General features: G+C 48.6%; 1 protein-coding gene across 2 annotated transcripts; it reads left to right on the forward strand.

Moving 5' to 3' along the window:
* The first annotated feature begins 3,766 nt into the window (after positions 1–3,766).
* ACP7 (acid phosphatase 7, tartrate resistant (putative)) lies at positions 3,767–20,047 on the forward strand. Of its 2 annotated transcripts, XM_010600319.3 has the most exons (13): positions 3,767–4,308; positions 4,408–4,689; positions 9,894–10,094; positions 10,397–10,579; positions 12,040–12,163; positions 12,435–12,497; positions 12,595–12,709; positions 12,802–12,909; positions 13,000–13,057; positions 13,145–13,212; positions 13,321–13,392; positions 17,759–17,896; positions 19,643–20,047. In XM_010600319.3, exons 2-13 carry the CDS (start codon positions 4,569–4,571, stop codon positions 19,706–19,708), a joined length of 1,317 nt encoding a protein of 438 aa, XP_010598621.2. In that variant the 5' UTR covers positions 3,767–4,308; positions 4,408–4,568; the 3' UTR covers positions 19,709–20,047. The 2 variants fall into 2 exon arrangements, with proteins under 2 accessions (XP_010598621.2, XP_003420878.2); XM_003420830.4 differs by having other exon boundaries at positions 3,767–4,689.
* The last annotated feature ends 254 nt before the right edge of the window (positions 20,048–20,301 follow it).

Raw genomic sequence — 20,301 nt, forward strand, 5'->3', positions numbered from 1 at the left:
GACCCTCAATGAGATGGACTGACACAGTGATGGCAACAATGGGTTCGAGCATAACATGATTGTGAGGATGGCACAGGATTGGGCAGTGTTTCATTGTTGCTGCCACTGTGTCAGTCCAGTTCGTTGAGGGTCTTCCTCGTCTTCACTGACCCTCTATTTTACCAAGCATGATGTCCTTCTCCAGGCGCTGATCCCCCCTGACAACATGACCAAAGTACATGAGACTTAGTCTCACCATCCTTGTTTCTAAGGAGCATTCTGGTTGTACTTCTTCCAAGACAGATTTGTTTGTATCTTCAATATTCTTTGGTCTTCAAATCTTTGGTCTTCCTTGTTCATTGCCCAGCTTTCACATGCATATGAGGCGATTAAAAACACCATGGCTTGAGCCAGGTGTACCTTAGTGTTCAAAGTGACATCTTTGCTTTATTATCTTACAAACTGGGCAGATGGTAACTGGAAGCAATGTGAATGGCACTTGCTCTGTGCAAGGCACCATTCTAAGTGGTTTGTGTCTATTACCTTACCTAGTCCTCCCACCAATCCAACGAGGTGGTTACTATGATTATCCTCACTTTACAGTGAGGTGTGCCTAGACTAAGCTCGTCATTGTCCAAACTAGTTGTAAAACCAGGCCATCTGGCCCCGGAGTACACACTGTGTTTGCCACCACAAGATTCTTCTCTCTAGGGAGCAGAATAAGACAGAGGGAAATGGAAGTATATTTCTCAAAACACAAAGGTATCCAAAAAGAGAAAGTGGAAACAGTCCTGTCCCCTTCCTAGCACAGGGGAGGGCAGTGAGTGAGCTACAAACCCTCAGCCACCATATCGGTGGCCACAGACACATTCCAGTGGGACTTTTAAACCTGGGTTGCTAGATGGAATTCAGGGGCCACACGAACCTAGACAAGAAAAAATTACCTCTTTATTTTTATTGCCCTCGTGGCATAGTGGTTACGGCCTCAGCTGCTGACCAAAAGGTTGGCAGTTCGAATCCACCAGCTGCTCCTTGGAAACCCTATGGGGCAGTTCTACTCTGTCCTATCGGGTCGCTGTGAGTGGAAACTGACTCCACGGCAAGGTGACTCGTTTTTGTGCACTGTTGCCGTCCAGTCAATTCTGACTCATCGTATTCTTATGTTTTAAAATTGTCTCAGTTTTATTTTCTTACGTGGCAAATATTAATAGACATCAGTATTTACCCACATACAAAATCTCTTTGATGAATGGATAAACAAAATGTGCTGTATACACGCCATGGAATAGTATGCAGTCATAAAAAGGAACAAAATTCTGACGCAAGCTACAACATGGATGAAACTTGAAGGCATTACACTAAGTAAAATAAGCCAGACACTAAAGGGCAAATATTGTATGAACCCACTTATACAAAATATCTAGAATAGGCAAATGCTTGGAGACAGAAAGTAGAACAGGTGTTACCAGCGGCTGCAGAAGGGAGAGATGGAGAGTTATTGTTTAACGGGTACAGAGCTTCTGTTTGGGGTGATGAAAAAGTTTTGGAAATAGATAGTAGTGATGGTTGTACAACATTGTGAATGTCATGTAGACTCAAAAATGATTAAAATGGTAAATTTTATGCATATTTTATCACAATAAAAATATGTATTTTTGGAAAAATCTCTTTGAGGTCCTTGATAATTTTTAAGAGTGTAAAACGTTTGAGAACCACTGCCAGTGCTGAAATTTAACATTTGCTGCGGTTACAAAGAAGGGCAACAAACCACGGTGCTATTAGTGAAACCTGCGGCTTTGTCACCAGAAGAAACCACAGATGTTTTCAGGTCTCGTTACAGCTGTTGTGGGAATCTCACATGTTCTATACACTCGCTGAAACTTCCGAATGATTGTATTTTTTTGTACCTACCACTAGATCTTGAAACTCAATGCCTTAATAAAGTACACATGTTACTACTGTATCATATATTTGTTTAAAAATATATCTGTATTTCAATATATTGGTTTCCTTTCTAATCCCCTAAGGGGCCCTGGTGGTGCAGTGGTTAAGCGCTTGGCTGCTAACTGAAAGGTCGGTGGTTGGAACCCACCAGCTGCTCCTCGGGAGAAAGATGTGGCAGACTGCTTCCGTAAAGATTTACAGCTGTGGAGACCCTATGGGACTGCTATGAGCCTGAACTGACTGGACAGTGGTGGGTTGTCTTTTTTGTTTCCGTTTTTGTTATCCCCTATTTTTTTATAGGCATGGGAAAACATGATTCTGAGAAGAGTTTCAGGAACCTGTCCCAGGTGTATTTAGCGCACGCGAGCACACACACACACACACACACACACACACAAGGCTAAGAACCCTTGATTCTAGAAGACAATCAGAAAAACTAAAAATAAGGGGAGGCTACTAATGGTAAAAAAAAAAATTTTTTTTTTTGTACTAATGGTGGTCGCACGGGTGAGACTTGGGGGGTAGTCGGGTGTAGCTAAGACAGTTGCTTTTTATTATATTTTAAGCTGTAATAGAGACTTCAGAAGGTGGGGGAAAACAAAAAAATCCAAACAGCACATAGTATTCCTCTTGAAAATCCCCCTCCTGTGCCAGTCCCTGAAATCGGTGTCCTCAGCCTGCAGACACCACTGGACTGAAACTACAGAGCCAAATATGTGGGTCAAGGTATCTGCAGACGTGAAAGGGGGCGCAGCTCAACAGCGGACGCCAGCTACTCTGGGAACCCCCAAGCATATTTTGAGGGGCAAGCCATTCACCAGCTTCACAAAGGTTTACAGAAAATTCACCCTTGCTCCCACCTGCCTCCCCCCCCCCCGCCCCCGCCACCCCGCGTTCCCAGGACAGTTTCTGGGAGCCCTGCACAAATGGTAATACAATCGCTGATTCTCACCCAGCCCTCACTGGGGCCAGGCTTCCTTCTCAGCCCGTTTCAGGCGTCAACTCGTATAAAATCCCCACAACAGCCGATGAGGTCTGTACTATTATCACCTCTGTTTTACAGATGGGAAAATTAAGGCCTAATGAGGCCACGGTCGAGTAACCCTCCTAAGGCGCAGTCCTGCAGCGGAAGACTCGGATTTGGTGCTTTCAGGATGCCCCGGGGAGCCTGGGGAGGAATCAGTGGGGTCAGCTTGGAGAGGGAGGTAGCCAGAAAGATCTGAGAGGGTAGGATGCTGGAGCAGCTGCAAAGAATGGGGGATCCCCCGGGGTCGGAGGCGCTGGGGCCCGCAGTCATAGTACCCCGGGATCTGGCAGAGCCAGGGCTGGGGGCCAGTGTCCTGGGGGCTACGCAGGGGCGACGTGGGGCTCCTGGGGGACGAACGCAGCCTTACCTGTCCGGGCGCTCACCTGGTGGCCCACTCGGAGGTGACGGCGGCTGCTGTGTACCAAGCTTTCCCGAGTCTCCCTTTCCGAGGCCCGCCCTGGGGCCGAGGGCGCTTGGGTGTGGGGCGCTCGGGACCGGCCAGACCTGTGGGACCCGGGGCCCCGGCTATCCGGGTAGCCTGTCACCCCGAGGCGGCCGGCTCTTCCGGGGCTGGGACGGCTGTGGGCGGCGGGAGGCCTCGGAGGCTGCTGCCAACTCATAAATACCGCTGCCGGCCCGGCTGCAGGAGAATCGCGTGCCAGGCAGCGGCGCCCCTACGGTGAGCCGGGCCCCGGGGCGTCCCCCGCCCCAGCTCCCGGCCTCCGGGCTCCAGGACCTGCCGCCTCCGCCCCGCAGGTCCGCTGAGCTGGAGGCCGAGCTGGAGCGGGAGGAGGGCCAGGGAGGCGGCAAGAAGGAGGCAGGCAGGTGTGGGACGGAGGAGCCAGCCGAGCACCAGAGGAGAAGTGGAGGAGGGTGGGGGCGATTGGGGCCCCTAAAGTCAGGGCGGGGTGCTGGGGGAGCCAGGGCCGGGAGCGGGGTTAGTAAGGGCAGGGTGGGATGCTGGGGACAGGGAATGGGGCCCCTCAGTGCAAGGTGGGGTGCTGGGGGATCTGGGGATGGAGCTGGGGGATCAGGGTCATGACACCAAGATGGAAGGCAGAGGGTGCAGTGGGAATGGTGGGGTCCCTGAGGGCAGGTCGAAAGGCTGAAGACCTGGGAGTAACTAGAAGAGGCATTACTAGAAGCAGGATGGGGTGTTGGGGAGGGGGTCATGCTGAGCCCCCACCCACCCCAAACCTGTTTCCTGGACAGCAAACCATGGTTAAGAGCCAGGCCTGCTGGGGTTGAAATCAGGCTCCTCCCATTCCAGCTGTGCAACCTAACCTCTGAATTCCTCAGTTGCTTCATCTGTGATATTGGGATGATGATAATGGCAGTGCCCACCACATAGGAATGTGGTGAGTCGTGTGAGTTACCCACGTGAGGCTCTGCACACAGTGAGGCTCGGGCCAGTCTGTGGCTCCATGATGATGGCCATGTTTGTTTTCTCTCTCCAGCATCTGAATAACTGTACCTCTTGAGGCTCTCCCACCACGTGGACATCGCCTGATCCCCTTCCATTCTCCATCCTCCCAGCCCCCTCCTGCTGTCCCTGAGCCATCTGATCTTCCCCCACACCCCTCCCCTTCTCCTCTCTGCCCCTTCCCAGCCCTCTGTCATGTGCCCCCTTCCTCCCTGCTGGCCCTGCTGCTGTCTGCTCCTCCTCTTCTCCCTGGGAAGCCAGGGGGCCTTGGGGACTCCCAGAGCCACCCCGGAGCAAGTCCATCTGTCCTACCCAGGTGAGTGTCTGAGACCCCTCCGTGGATCTCTCAGTGGTTGCTGTGGGACGCTAGGCAGGCAGCTTGTCTTTCCTGAGCCTCAGTTGTCTGCCTCTGTTGAATGGGGATTACAAACAGTGGTACCTCTTGTTGCGTGGGAAATGATTATGACGCCACCAAAGGGGGCTGCTCTTGTCCTTGCTCATTGTGTCACCATCACATCTCCAGGACCTGACACTTTACTGTGCCCATATCCATTGCCGTTGCTATCGAGTGGATTCCTACTCATAGCAACTCTGTAGGACAGAGCAGAACTGCCCCATAGGGTTTCCAAGGAGTGGCTGGTTGATTCCAAGTGCTGACTTTGTGGTCAGCAGCCAAACCCTTAACTACCGTGCCACCAGGGCCCTGTTAGTGCACAGTGGGTCCTAAACTTGGTTGTGGAAGAAACCAATAAATGAATGATTACAGAACTAGATTGCTTGGCCTTTCCTCTATTCCTCCTTACCTCTTCCTAGCAAGGGAGCCTCCTGAACCTTGATGGGGAGGCAGTGGTGCACTGAGGTGGTAAGAAGTGCACCCTGGACCCTCTGGACTCAAACTGCCTGGGTATGAATCCCAGCTTTGCTACTTACCTGCTGTGTTACCTTGGGCAAGTGACTTAACCTCTCTGGCCTCAACCGCCTCATCTGGACAATGGCGTAATGTGAGCCCGACCTCACAGTGGTACAGTGAGGTGTAAATAAATCAGTTGTGACCTGTACAGTGGCAGAACAGGGCTTGGTGTTGCTGCTGTGAAAAATCCTTGAGAATCTCAAAGGGATTTGTTTACCAGAGTTAAGTGTATCAATATTTACTGCGTTAGAAATCAAAGCAGAGACATTTAAAAAAACTTTTATTAAGTCATTTAAAATTAATAAACCCATTGTGTATTAATGTTAAGGACTTTTGCAATGAAAAAAAGAGTATATTTTACGAAACAAAAGAAATCTAGTGAGAAGGGTGGCACTGGTTTACGTCTTTGTAAGTCTCTGTAATGTCTGGCTTAACAGACAGCTGAATTCTCGTGTAATTTGTTTCTGCATTGCATCTCCCGCGATGTGTTGCTTTGGGTGATTTGCACAAAGACAGTCTGGTCTCACACAGATGCGTGGTTGGAACAGGGAGGAGTATTTTAATAGCAGTTAAGTTTTAATAGTCAGATAATTATGGATATTCTTCTTTGATTCCACACCAAAACTAGGCAAGCGGTAGTTTCCTCTTTAAGGGATTATTTTAGCTTTTAATTCTAAATGATTTTAGACTTACGGAAGCATGACAAAGATGGCACAGAGTTCCCCCCCTCCCCCAGCTTCTCTAATGTTAATGTCATATGTCACCATGGTGCAGCTGTCAAAACTGAGACATTAACTTTGGTACAATATTATGAACTAAGCCATGGGCTTTACTCAGATTCCACCCGTTTTTTCGTTGAAGTCTTTGTATGAATCCAGGATCCCACATTACACGTCTCTGCTGTGTCTCCTTCATCTCCTCCTGTTTGCGGCAGTTTCTCTGTCTTTCCTTGCCTTTCACGTCCTTGACACTTTTAAAGAAGGTTGCTTCTTAAAGGTTAGCTGCAGGGTGGAATCAGAAACCGTGTCAATGAACCGGCTTTGACCTTCACTGGCCCAGTGACCTTGGACAAGGCACTTCACCTGGAGGTCTCTGTAAAATGAGAGGGACAATAAAGTCTTTTCGCAGCAGTGAAACTCCAGCGAGCTTCTAGCCATTGAGTGGTTCACAGCCGTCCTTTGGCCCACGAAATAATAGCAAATCTACTCTTCAAACCAAACTCACTGCTATTGAGTCTATTCCAACTCACAGCGGCCCTTATAGGACAGAGTAGAACTGCCCCATAGGGTTTCCAAGGCTGTAATTTTAGCTTCTCACTAAACAATTAATACACACATTGTTTTGTGACATTGGTTGCCAACACCACAACATGTCAACACTCTCACCTTCTCGACCTTGGGTTTCCCGTTACTGGCTTTCCTGTCCCCTCCTGCTTTTTTGTCCTTGCCCCAGGGCTGGCATGCCCATTTAGTATTGTTTGGTTTTATGGGCCTGTCTAATCTTTGGCTGAAGGGTGAACCTCAGGAGTGACTTCAGTACTAAGTTAAAAGGGTGTCCAGGGGCCATACTCTTGGAGTGTCTGCAGTCTGTGTCAGACCAGTAAGTCTGGTCTTTTTTTGTGAGTTAGAATTTTGTTCTACGTTTTTCTCCAGGACCTCACATGGTAACTCGAGGAAGGCTCACCACATTCCTATGTGGTGGACGCTGCCATTATCATCATCCCCATATCACAGATGAGGCAACTGAGGAACTCAGAGATTAGGTTGCACAGCTGGTATGGGAGGAGCCTGATTTCAACCCCAGCAGGCCTGGCTCTTAACCATGGTTTGCTGTCTAGGAAACAGGTTTGGGGTGGGTGGGGGCTCAGCCTCCAGGTCTTTAGCCTTCCAACCTACCCTCAGGGACCCCACCATTCCCACTGCACCCTCTGCCTTCCATCTTGGTGTCATGACCCTGCTTAGCTTCCAAGATTAGACAAGGTCAGGTGGGCTCAGGGTGCTATGGTTGTAGATCCCCATCATATAGGGGGCACTTTCTTACTTTCTGGCACCACGGATTGTTCCAGGCTTATCTTGTATATTTCTTGCCTCAGCTCTGTTTCCTCTTATTGGAGAATGAGTATTTAGAGACCAAAATCAGGGCACTAGGTGTGCGTATTGCTACCAGGGTGTCGTTGCTTCTGGATTCTCTCAACGAGTGGAGCTAGGCAATACCTATGCGTATGCACACATCTATATTTCTGTTTCTATCTGTATATATATTAAATACCATGAGATCATACGAATACCTCTGATTTCAGTCCAACACCAAGGGTTCATTCTAGCCTTCCACCTTTCCTTATTTGTAACTCCTTTCTCCAACACTGAGAAATCTGGCTCTCATTATTTACAATATAGTTACTTATTTCTTCAGTTCTAGGATACACGTGAAGCAGTGTTAGAATTGTTTAGCTGTATCCCCATGAGAAATGTTTATTGTATGCCACCATTTGTGTAACGGCCTTTTTGTCTTTATAAGGCCCAATCAACACACTGTTTTTTGGTTACTTCTCTTCCCTAACCCCTTCAGTGTAGTTATGTTATCTTTGTGTGTGTGTGTGTTAAATATACAGGTAACAGCACATTTGCCATTTCAACAATCTTCACACGTACAGTTCAGTGACATTAAAATATGTCCATGTTGCTCAACCATCACCGTTAACCATTCTCAAATTTTTCCATCACCTTTAACAGAATATTCTTTTTTTTTTTTTTCCATTTGTTAGTCTTTGCATTCTATATTGGGTACCCCCACACTCTGAGGAAACCCTGGTGGAGCAATGGTTAAGAGCTACAGCTGCTAACCAAAAAAGGTCGGCAGTTCGAATCCACCAGGTGCTGCTTGGAAATCCTATGGGGCAGTTATACTCTGTCCTACAGGGTCACTATGAGTTGGAATTGACTTGACAGCAATGGGTTTGGTTTTTTGGTTTTCTACATTCTGATCGTTTTTAATTGTTTATTTTGGGGGCTTGTGAAGGAAATATGAAACATAACTAATATTCTTAGAGCCGGAGTTATACAAAAAGACTCAGAAGCACCACTCCCTCTTCATCCCTACGACCCCATCCCCGTTCCTTCTTTTTTCCACCCCATTCCCATCCACCCACTTAAGTAATCCATCTCTTCCTGTATTTCTTTTATACAAATGAGCAGAGACCTCTGTATGTTCTCATGCCCCCCTTACCTCAAGGATAGTTGACTGTGGGTATTCTTTTGTACTTTGCTTTTTTAATTTAGTGCTGTGTCCTGGAGATCATTCCATATCAGTTCCCAGAGCTTGTCCTCATTCTGTCACACGGCTGCATAACACTCCATGTGCGGACGTTACATGGTTTATTCAGTCGCTCTCCTACAGATGAGCATTTGGGTCGTTTCCCATATTTTACGATTACAAAGAGTTCTGCAGTAGAAGACTTTGTACGTGTGTGTGTTTGTATTGCTGGAGGAAGAACCAATGCTCTTCACGTTACCTTATATTATATTCATGTATTATATACATGGCATTTTAAAACCTTGCTTTGGGTGCTAACATTGAGGAAATTGAAGATATCACTTAAAAATCTGGATTTGTATGCATAGCTATGCACGCTCCTGGGATATAAAAACGACCATGTAAAGATTTACTCTAAACAAATAAGCAAAAAACCCATTGCCATCAAGTTGATTCCTGCTCATGGCAACCCTATAGGATAGAGTAGAACTGTCCCACAGGGTTTCCAAAGAGCGACTGGTAGATTCAAACTGCCAACATCTTGGTTAGCAGCTGGGCTCTTAACTACTGTGCCATCAGGGTTCCTGAGAGTTACTCTAGGACAATCAAAAGATTTGGCAGCACTGAGCCAGCTTCCTTCGTGGCCCCTACCACCAGAGCTGAGTGGTGGCTGACCTTTTCAGACAGGGCAGGGTCTGTGGTTTGCCACACTCTCCACGGCTCCCTGCTTCCTTAGAGCTGGCCCTTTTCCCTGTTTATGTTACTTAGCTGGCCTCCAGACACCTGAATTTGCAGCCCCTAAACAATACTGTGTGTAAAGTGTCTGGCCCAAGACTTGAACATGATAAATAATGACGTTAATAATAATAGCTAACACATGTATAACGCTAACTACACACCAAACCAAAACCAAACCAGTTGCTGTTGAATTATGGCACTCATGGCAGCCCATGTGTTTTTCAATGGCCGTGACCTTTTGGACGTAGATCACCTGGCCTTTCTTCTGAGGTGCCGCTGGGTGGATTCAAACCTTGTGGTTAATGGCCATGAGCTTTACTGTTTGCACCACCCAAGGATTCCAACTATGCAACAGGAATGCTTTACTTATTCACTTTATGGGGTAGGCAACTTTAGACCATTTTACAGATAAGGAAACTAAGGCTCAGAAAGGCGAAGTGGCTTGCCCAAGGAGAACACAAGCTGGAAATGGCAGAGCAGGGGCTGATCTTAAGTGGTCCCAGAAAGTGTGCCCTTAACTACTAAATTCAAGAGCTGTCATAGTTACTGCTCCTCACTCCCTCTGAGCACCCCTCCCTGCCCCAGCCTCTCTGACACCCCCTTTGTCCTCTTATCCCCAGGTGAGCCAGGCACCATGACTGTAACTTGGACCACGTGGGTCCCTACCCGCTCTGAAGTGCAGTTCGGGCTGCAGCTATCAGGGCCCCTGCCCCTCCGGACCCAGGGCACCTCCAGCCTCTTTGTGGATGGGGGAATTCTCAAACGGAAGTTCTACATACACCGAGTCACTCTGCGGAGGCTGCTGCCAGGGGTCCAGTATGGTGAGAAGGGCCCTGGGCTGAGGTGGTGAGGGAGGACAGAAAGAGAAGTGAGATGTGGACCAGAAGCTACCACTGGCAGGTGGTTGAGGCTGCGCTGGTAACTCCTCTGCTTATCTGCAAGCCTATTGTATGAGACCCTGGAATGAAAATGGAAGGTGTTGGGGACCTGGGGAGAGGTGGACAGAGGGGCATGGGTCAGATCCATCCATAGCTCTCTCCCTCTACCAAATGAAGATGGGTGGAGGTTGGAGGAAGGGTCCCGGGCACCCCCAGCTGACTGTGACCTTCTCCTCACCCCTCAGTTTACCGTTGTGGCAGTGCCCAGGGCTGGAGCCGTCGGTTCCGCTTCAGGACCTTAAAGAACGGGCCCCACTGGAGCCCCCATCTGGCTGTGTTTGGGGACCTGGGAGCTGACAATCCAAAGGCTCTCCCCCGGCTGCGCAGGGACATCCAGCAGGGCATGTACAATGCTGTTCTCCATGTGGGTGAGGCTTCAGCAAGTGTGCTCTGGGAGCGTGGGGGATGGGAGGCAGCGTCAGGACTCTGGCGGGGTCGAGGGGCTAGTTTGGTTCTGAAGTCACAGGGGATGAGACTGGCCACGGAGATTGGTGACTGTGCTTTACGAGACTGCTCAGACTGAAATCCCAATTCTGACACCTAGTGCTGTGTGCATGGTTTTTTTTCCTCTGTATTGTTACTGGACATAAGGCTAGTTCAGAAGCCGTAGCATCGTTTGTACTGTGATGACTACATAAGCTAATATGTGTGCAGCTCTTGCAACATTGCCCGACGTGTTGTAAGTGCTAGATAAGTGCTGGTTGTTGTTATTATTGTCATTATTTAGGGGACAGGGGACGAGATGGGAGACTGCCATTGGGCAGATATGGTTCAAAGTGCAGACTTTGGCATCAGGCTCCTGGGGTTTGATCCCTGCATCTTTACTAAGCAGCTCTGTTAACTTGGGCAAGCACTTCACCTCTCTGGGCCTCACTTTCCCCATCTGAAATGAGAATGATAATAATACTCCCCTCGTGGGTATTTTGAAGATTCAGGTGATCGTGCCTGTAAAGCATTTGAGAGTGTGCCTGGTACAAACGCAGTACTCTGTGAGTCTTTTGTTGTGGTGGTGGTGATTGTGGTTATTGTTGTTGACAAGATGACAAGATGGCAGACAGAGCTGAGGGCTGGTGGCATCAGAGCACAGAAGACTAGCATGGTCCTGAGGGGACCCAGAGACCAGAGGTTGAGAGAACTCTTCCAAGAGCCAATGCAGGTGGGTGTGAGGTAGGGATCAGGGACTGGAATGTTTGAAGACTGTCTTAGTTATCTAGTGCTGCTATAACAAACACCACAAGTGAATGGCTTTAACAAAGAGAAATTTATTCTCTCACAGTCTAGGAGGCTAGAAGTCTGAATTCAAGGACTCAGCTCCAGCGGAAAGCTTTCTTTCTCAGTTGGGCCTGGGGGAAGGCCCTCATCATCAATCTTCCCCTGGTCTAGGAGCTTCTCAGCACAGGGAGCTTGGGCCCAAAGGAAGTGCTATTCTCCTGGCTCTTGTTTTTTGGTGGTATGAGGTCCCCATGTCTCTCTGCTCGCGTCTCTCTTTTATATCTCAAAAGAGATTGACTTAAAACATAGCCTAACCCTGTAAATTGAGTCCTGCCTCATTAACACAACTGCCTCTAATCCTGCCTCATTAACATTGTAGAGGTAGGATTTACAACACATAGGAAATTTACATCAGATGACAAAATGCACAATCATACAATACTGGAAATCATAGCCTAGCCAAGTTGACCCACATTTTAGGGGGACACAATTCAATCCATGACAAAGACCAAGGGTTGGTTGTACAGCCCCACACCTGAGCAACCAGGTCCCTCAGTTCCAGCAAAAGCAGAGCTAGGTCTGAATCCTTACTCTCTCTCTACACCCCCCTTCTCAGGAGACTTTGCCTACAACATGGACGAGGACAACGGCCGCGTCGGGGACAAGTTCATGAGGCTTATTGAGCCTGTGGCCGCCAGCCTGCCATACATGACATGTCCTGGGAATCATGAAGAACGCTAGTGAGAACCCGGGGTTGCGGCTGGACAAGGGCCAGACTTGGATCAAAGCGGATGATTCTTTGACTTCCAATGTCCTTCTTAGTGTCTAACCTTAGTCTCTCATACTGCAGCGGCTCATTCATGGCAATAAGAGGAGAGGAGATGAAGGACAAGTTGATTTTTTAGTCTCTCTCAGGCCTGGGAGCCAGACTCTGGGCCTGACAGTGGGGAAATGGTGGGGACAGGGAGCTGTGGCAGCCAGGCCCTCACCCCATCTTTTTACTTTATCCAGCAACTTCTCTAACTACAAGGCTCGCTTCAGTATGCCAGGGAACACCGAAGGTCTTTGGTACAGGTAATCTGGGGATGCTGGGGACTGGCCTCCCTCCCCTGAAGGATGGGGTATGCAGAGGAGACCCCACCTCTGACCCCTGCCCTTTGACCACCTCCAGCTGGGATCTGGGCCCGGCCCACATCATCTCTTTCTCCACCGAGGTCTATTTTTTTCTCCATTATGGCTACCACCTGGTAGACAGACAGTTCCGCTGGCTGGAGAACGACCTCCAGGTAACCTGGGTGGAACATCCCCTTGGTCTCTCAGCCTGCCTCACTCCCTCTGCCCCCCAGCCCTGCCCCTCACTCTGGGCCCTTCTCTCTAGAAAGCCAACCAGAATCGGGCAATCCGGCCGTGGATCATAACCATGGGTCACCGGCCCATGTACTGTTCCAATGCTGATCTGGATGACTGCACAAGGCACGAAAGCAAGGTGAGGACTCCCTTCCTGGTGGGGGGCGGAACCCTGAGAGGAGGCAGCGTCGGCGTGAGTGACCCTTACCTCCTTGCTCATCCTTCCCAGGTCCGCAAAGGCCTCTTTGGCCGGTTATATGGGCTGGAGGATCTTTTCTACAGATACGGTGAGTGACCCCTGGGACCCCCAGCCCCATGCCCATACCCCATCTCTCCTGGATTCAGAGGCCTGACCCCCATTTGCCCTGTCTCAGGGGTTGACCTGCAGCTGTGGGCTCATGAGCACTCATACGAACGGCTGTGGCCAATTTACAACTATCAGGTGAGGCACAAGGGAGCACCAAGATCTCATGTGGCTGGTGGCAATGGAAGCTGGGTCGGGCCCCCTGGGTGTGGCCTGGTGTGACCCTCACTTTTTTCCCTCCTCCAGGTGTTTAACGGCAGCCAAGCGATGCCCTACACCAACCCTCGAGCCCCTGTCCATATCATCACAGGATCTGCTGTGAGCAGGGCGGGGAAGGGTGCCCTTGGCATTTCTTCTCTTGCTATTTATTGAGCACTAACCAAACGGTCGGCAGTTCGAGTCCACCAGCTGCTCCTTGGAAACCGTATGGGGCAGTTCTACTCTGTCCTATAGGGTCACTATGAGTCGGAATCGACTTGATGGCAGCGGGTTTTGTTTTCATTTTAACCTTGATCAGTCTGAATGCCTCATGCCTTATACATGCGATATTATCTAACCCTCACCATAAACCTAGGTTGGGTACTCCTAGTAGCATGCCCATTGTACAGATGTGGAGACAGAGGCTCAGAGGGTAAATACTTGTTCGAAGACACAATTCGAACAACTGGCAGTGGTTGTGGGGCCAACTCAGGTCTACTGGATCTAGGAGCAGAGGGCTTATTATGATTTTTAACTTGTCTATAGACTTTATATAGCTTCTACCAGCTTTCTCACTGGTGACCTTTTTCTAGTCTAGGACCCCACCTTGTATTTAGTTGTCATGCCTCCTTAGTCTCTCCAACCTGTGAACCTTCCTCAATCTTCCCCTGGTCTAGGAGCTTCTCGGCACAGGGGCCCCAGGTCCAAAGGACGCCTTCTGCTCCTGGCTCTACTTTCTCGGTGGTATAAGCTGCCTCTGTCCCTCCGCTCACTTCTGTCTTTTATCTCTCAAAAGAAATTGACTCAAGATACAACCTAACCTTGTAGATTGAGCCCTGCCTCCTTAACATAACTGCCTTTAATCCCACCTCATTAACATCTTAGAGGTAGGATTTACGACACGTAGGAAAATCACATCAGATGACAAAACTGTGGGTGATCACACAATCCTGGGAATCATGGCCTAACCAAGTTGACATACATTTTGGGGGGATACAATTCAATCCATAATAAGAGTCATGAGTGATTTATTTTATCCTGTAGTTATAATCCAATACCATCGTTGTCTATTTTGTTGCTCAAATTGTCTCAGCGATGGCCGTTGGGAGCTCTTCCAGGCTGGCTCCTGAGCCCTAGTGATATGCCCCATCTTCTGTGAGCACTTCCTTACTTCCTGGCACCACAAGATCCTCCAAGTTCATCTCGTGTTTCTGTGCCCCAGCCTTGGAATCAGCCACGTCTCCAAGGAGGGAGGGCTTCATTTTTAATACTAATCTTATAAAATATTATTATCAAAGTGACAATCACTCTTGATAAAAGTCGAAACAGTACAGCGGGCATCAGGTGAGCAGCAGAGGTCTCCAGCCCTTCTTAGTCCCACTTTGGATAGTTAGGTCTCTTGATGGCATTTTTTTTTTTTTAATTTATTGTGCTTTAGAGGAAGGTTTACAGAGCAATTAATTTCTCATTAAACAGTTAACATACATATTGTTTTGTGACATTGGTTGGGATGTGTCAACACTCCCCTTCTTGACCTTGGGTTCCCCATTTCCATTCATCCAGCTTTCCTGTCCCCTCCTGCCCATTTACTCTCATATACATGGTTGAGCTGTGTGTATTATTGTTTTATGGGCTTGCCTAATTTTTGGCTGAAGAGTGGACCTCAGGAGTGACTTCAGTACTGAGTTAAAAGGTCATCTGGGGGCCATGCTTTCAGGGTTTCTGGATGGCATTTTAAAGTGTTCTGTGCATATACACAGCAGTAATTGTCTAGATGGAAACCCTGGTGGTGCAGTGGTTAAGAGCTACAGCTGCTAACCAAAAGGTAGGCAGTTTGAATCTCCCAGGTGCTTCTTGGAAACCCTTTGGGCAGTTCTACTCTGTCCTGTAAGGTCACTATGAGTTGGAATCGACTCGATAGCAACAGGTTAATTGTCTAGATATAGACATGTTACTGTATCACCTACTTTTAAAAAGTTACCTGAGTCATGTTTCTTACAGTGGTGGTTCTCAAGCTTGACTGCACATTAGAATTACCTGGGAGTGCTTTTAAAACTCCCAACGCCCAGGTCCCACCCCAGCCCAGAACAGCAGAATCTCTGAGGGCGAGGCCCTGTCTGGGACACTGTTGTGTATCCACCACCCAGAGCAGGAAATAAAATATTTTCAGCAGCAGATGGCTCTCTATGCTCCTTCCCAGCCATCTCTGCCTGTCGGGGACCGCTATTCTGACCTCTACAGATTAGCTTTTTCTCTGCATTTTTATAATACAAAGACTCTCCATATTCCCTTCACCCAGATTCCCCAAATATGGACATTTAACCACATTTGTTTTGACTCCCTTTCTCTCTCCTTTCCCCTTCCTCCCCTGCTGGGGGCAGTGGGTGCAGAGGGGCCGCCCTTGCAGCCTGGCTCCCAGCACTCCCCCACCTCTCTGTCAGTATCTGTCTATAAATTTTTTATTATTATTTTCTAATCCAATGAAGAGCAAGTTGCACACCTGATGCCCTATACCCTTAAATACTTCTGTCTGTATTTCCTAAAATACAAGGGCATTCCCTTACCGCACTGCAGTGTAATTATCAAGTTCAACTAGTTAACATTGATAATCTACTATTATCCTAAACACAGACCTTAGTCATATTTAGCCAACTGTCTGTTTACGACCAGTTGCTGTCGAGTGACTCAGGCTCTTGGTGGCCTCATGTGCGTCAGAGTAGAACTGTGCTCTATAGGGTTTTTTGTAGCTGATTTTTTGGAAGTAGATCGTCAAGTCTTTCTTTTGAGTGCCTCTGGGTGGACTCGAACCTCTGATCTTTTGGTTAGCAGCTGAGTGGGTTAACCATTTGCACCATTCCAAGCCCCAAACCAAATCTGTTGCCATCAAGTCAATTCCAATTCATAGTGACCCTATAGGACAGAGTAGAACTGCCCCATAAAGTTTCCAGGGAACACCTGGCGGATTTGAACTGCCGACCCTTTGGTTAGCAGCCGTAGCACTTAACCACTATGCCACCAGTGTTTCCTTTAGTATCCTTTAAATCAAAGCACAGATTTTTTTTTTTTTTTTTTTTTCTGATTCAGGATCTAGTCCAAGATCATGTGTTGTGCTTAGGTCTCTTTCCAAAAAACCCAACCAAACCTGTTGCTGTCGAGTCGATTCTGACTCATAGTGACCCTAAGGACAGAGTAGAACTGCCCCATAGGGTTTCCAAGGAGCAGTTGGTGGATTTAAGCTGCTGAGCTCTTAGGCACCAGGGCTTAATTTGCACCATTTAAAAAAAAAAAAAAAAACCAAACCCAAGTGCCTTTGAGTCGATTCCAACTCATAGCAACCCTATAGGACAGAGTAGAACTGCCCCATAGAGTTTCCAAGGAGCGCCTAGAAGATTCAAACTGCCAATCCTTTGCTTAACAGCCATAGCACTTAACCACCATGCCACCTGGGTTTCCATTTGCACCATTAAAGCCAAAAAACCAAACCCAGTGCCGTTGAGTCAATTCCAACTCATAGCGACCCTATAGGACAGAGTAGAACTGCCCCAAAGGGTTCCCAAGGAGCACCTGGTGGATTCAAACTGCCAGCCTCTTGGTTAGCAGCCACAGCTCTTAACCACTACGCCACCAGGGTTTCCATGATTAGATTGGAGTTCTGCATTTCTGGTAGGAATACACAAAAGTGATACTGTGTTCTGTGTACCTGACATGGTGCCTCTCTTTGAATCTCAGTTTTCCCATGTATCCATCTGTCTCATTACTGTTGATGTTTACTTTGATCACTGCCAGCCTTCTCTACCATAAAGTTACTGTTTCACTTTGTAATGAATAAGTGTCTTGAAGGGGACATACTTTGAGACAATGTAAGTATTCTGTTACTTCTCAAACTTTCACCCACTACTTTTACCATTCTGTGATGAGCCTTGCCTCAATCAGCTGCTACAATGATGGCTACAAAATGGAGAGCTTTCTAGCCTCATCGCCCTCTCTGTGCTTTCCTTCTGGCTTTCTACTGCAAGGATGAACACTCTTCTCCCCCAGCACTGGTGTTCTGAAAAGCTTTCTTTGAGGGTCTACTGTGCGCCTAGGGTTGAAGCCCACCAATTTCTTCTATTCTGCAGCTTGTTTTTCCTCTCGACATAATCTTGACTACCTTTCTGGATCACCCTCTGTCTTTGTGATGGCTATGCTATAATTTTATTCCACTGACCCCACTGATAGCCATTTGGGTGGCTTTGCAATCAGGGCTTTTACAGAAAACGCTGCCGTGGGCAGTCTTGTTCAGCTGTGTGCATCTTTCTAGAAGTCAGACACCTGGGCCAGAGGAAGCCTGGCTCGGTCCAAATGCTCAATTGTGAGCATTATTGAGGCCAAGTCCTCACCAACAAAGTTAAGGGGGAGACTGGGCACTGGCCTGCAGCTCATTTCTGTTCCCCTGAGGGTCTTCCTTGTGCCCCAGTCCCGGGTCTGACTGATTTCTCTCTGGCAGGGCTGTGAGGAGCGGCTGACCCCCTTTGCCATCTTCCCACGGCCCTGGAGTGCTGTGCGTGTGAAGGAGTATGGGTACACGCGGCTACACATCCTCAACGGAACCCATGTCCACATCCAGCAGGTGTCCGATGACCAGGTCAGTAAGGGGCAGGCCCGTTCCCCTGCCTGAGCTACCAGGCACTGTGTATTGAGGCCAAGTGGTTACAAGTGTGGACTCTAGACCCAGACAGCCTGGGTTCAAATCCTGACTCAAGTACTTACCAGCTGGGTGACCTTGAGCAACTTATTTAACCTCTTTGAGCCTCAGTTTTACTATCTGTAAAATGGGATGGTAGTCATTTCTACCTCACAGGATTGTACAGGAGTTGAGTGACTTATTATACAGAATGTGCTTAGAGCAGCCTCTGGGACAAGATAAAATCTATAGGTATTTATCATCACGAGGCAGGGGAAGGAAAAGGCCAGTGGTGGGAGAAGGGTAGAGGGAAAACAACATGAGGTATGCGTGGTCTGGACGGCTCAGGATTAAATGGACTCACGTAACAATGGCTCACTTATTTTTCCATTGTAGTTTTAAAATTTTGCTGTCTATGGATTTTTGGGCAGCTTATTGTGTAACCAAAATGAAACCCATTGCCATTGAGTCGATTCCAACTCATAATGACCCTATAGGATGGAGTAGAACTGCCCCATAGAGTTTACAAGGAGCACCTGGTGGATTCGAACTGCTGGCCTTTTGGTTAGCAGCTGTAGCACTTAACCACTGCGCCACAAGGGTTTCCAGTGTGTAACCAGGCACTTTGTATTTAGATACATAGATAGGTAGAATAGATGATCAATAGGTAGATAGATGATCAGTTGATAGATAGATAGCTGTCTTCTAGTCAGCTCCGACTCGTGGTGACTTAATATACAACAGAATGAATAGAGCCCAGTCCAGCATCATCCTCACAGTCACCAGCAAGTCTGAGTCCTTCATTGTGGCTATTGTGACAATCCATTTTACTGAGGGTCTCCCTTGCCCTTGCTGGCCTTCCACACGTTTATGTCTACCCACATTTTGATCTCCCCAACAATCCATGTGGGCAGGTGTTCTTCCATTTTCTAGATGACGGAACTGGGGCTCAGAGCAGAGGGGGGAAGTAACTTTGCCAGGCTCACATAGCTCAAGTGTGGCAGAGCTAGGATCTGACCCCAAAGACATGCTCTTTTCCTTACAAATAATGACCATTTATTGGCAGCGTGTGTGCTGGGCACCAGCATTTGTGTGTATTCTTTAACTCAGTTCTCTCCATGACTCAGAGAGGTTTAGCAACTTGCCTGAGGTTGCACAGCCCATCAAAGGCAGAACTGGGATTCAAACCCACGCCACTTGGTTCAGTGGCGTCACCCAGTGTGGTAACTCGTGGTGTCACTCACCCATGCTCATTACCACAATACCGTAGTTAAAACACCAGAGAATTTGACTAAATCAGCAACTATGAAAGCCAGCCGCGACGGAAACAATGGCACGTGCTTGTAACACATGTGGATGAAACCACATGATTGTAATTGGGAAATAACGACAGCTCTGACCGGACTGCCTTAAAAGGTTCCAAAAGCAAATTAGCGCAGAGTTTTAGCCTTGTAGCATATTGAAACACACAAGCTGGGCTAACGAAAAATGTTTCTGTTAACTAACTACAGGGACGCTTTTATAAAAATAACAGATTTCTGCTGACACACTGCACAAAAAATTTACAGACAGTCATTTTGGTGTCGCCCCCACCGACAGTGTCACCCAGTGCGTCTGCACCCCCAGGACCCCTCCAGCGATGCCACTCACCGGGCCCGAGTCCAGGCTTTCAGTCCTCAGTGCCGTCCCTGTTTTTGTCCCTCACAGGATGGCAAGATTGTGGACGACATCTGGATGGTGAGACCCCTGCTCAACCGGACGACATACCTCTAGGGATGACAGCAGCTCTCATAAGGAACCCAGGAACCCCAAGGCTTGCTGACTTGGCTGGTGCGGCCCGACGCTGCCCAGGCCCAGATGGGGAGTCAGGGCGGGCCTCAACGCCCCTGCCCTCCCGAGGCCCCACGTGGGGTGGACACAGCCCTGAAGGAGCTGGGGTAGCTCTCTCCTCCTGGAGAGGTGGGAGTCCTGGCTGACTGTGGAGGGTGGGTGCAGAATGAAGCAGGGCGGGTCTCAGGCGGACACAGCCCCGCCCCTGCATAGCTGACTGGACTGGGTGCCCACAGGGCCTTGCAATAAAGAGGCTTGTGCCGGTGGCTTTGTGGACGCTGCTGTTTTGCTGGAGATGCCCACTGGGCCTCCTTCTCTGCTGCCCACCCCAAGGAGAGCCTGAACCAGCCCAGAGTCAGAAAGGTGGGCACGACCGTCATGACACCACAGACCAGCAGGTGGCGACAGTGGCTTCCTCCTCCTAGCCTGGCGCTCTGAGCCGGGTCCTGCTTCAAGGGCCCAAGGACTACTAAGCAGTGTCCCTTTGTACCTCAGTTTCCCTGCCAATGTCTTACCCAGGAAGGAAGGGAGTAGTA

The sequence above is a fragment of the Loxodonta africana genome, chromosome 11 (assembly GCF_030014295.1).
Source record: "Loxodonta africana isolate mLoxAfr1 chromosome 11, mLoxAfr1.hap2, whole genome shotgun sequence".
NCBI lineage: Eukaryota > Metazoa > Chordata > Mammalia > Proboscidea > Elephantidae > Loxodonta > Loxodonta africana.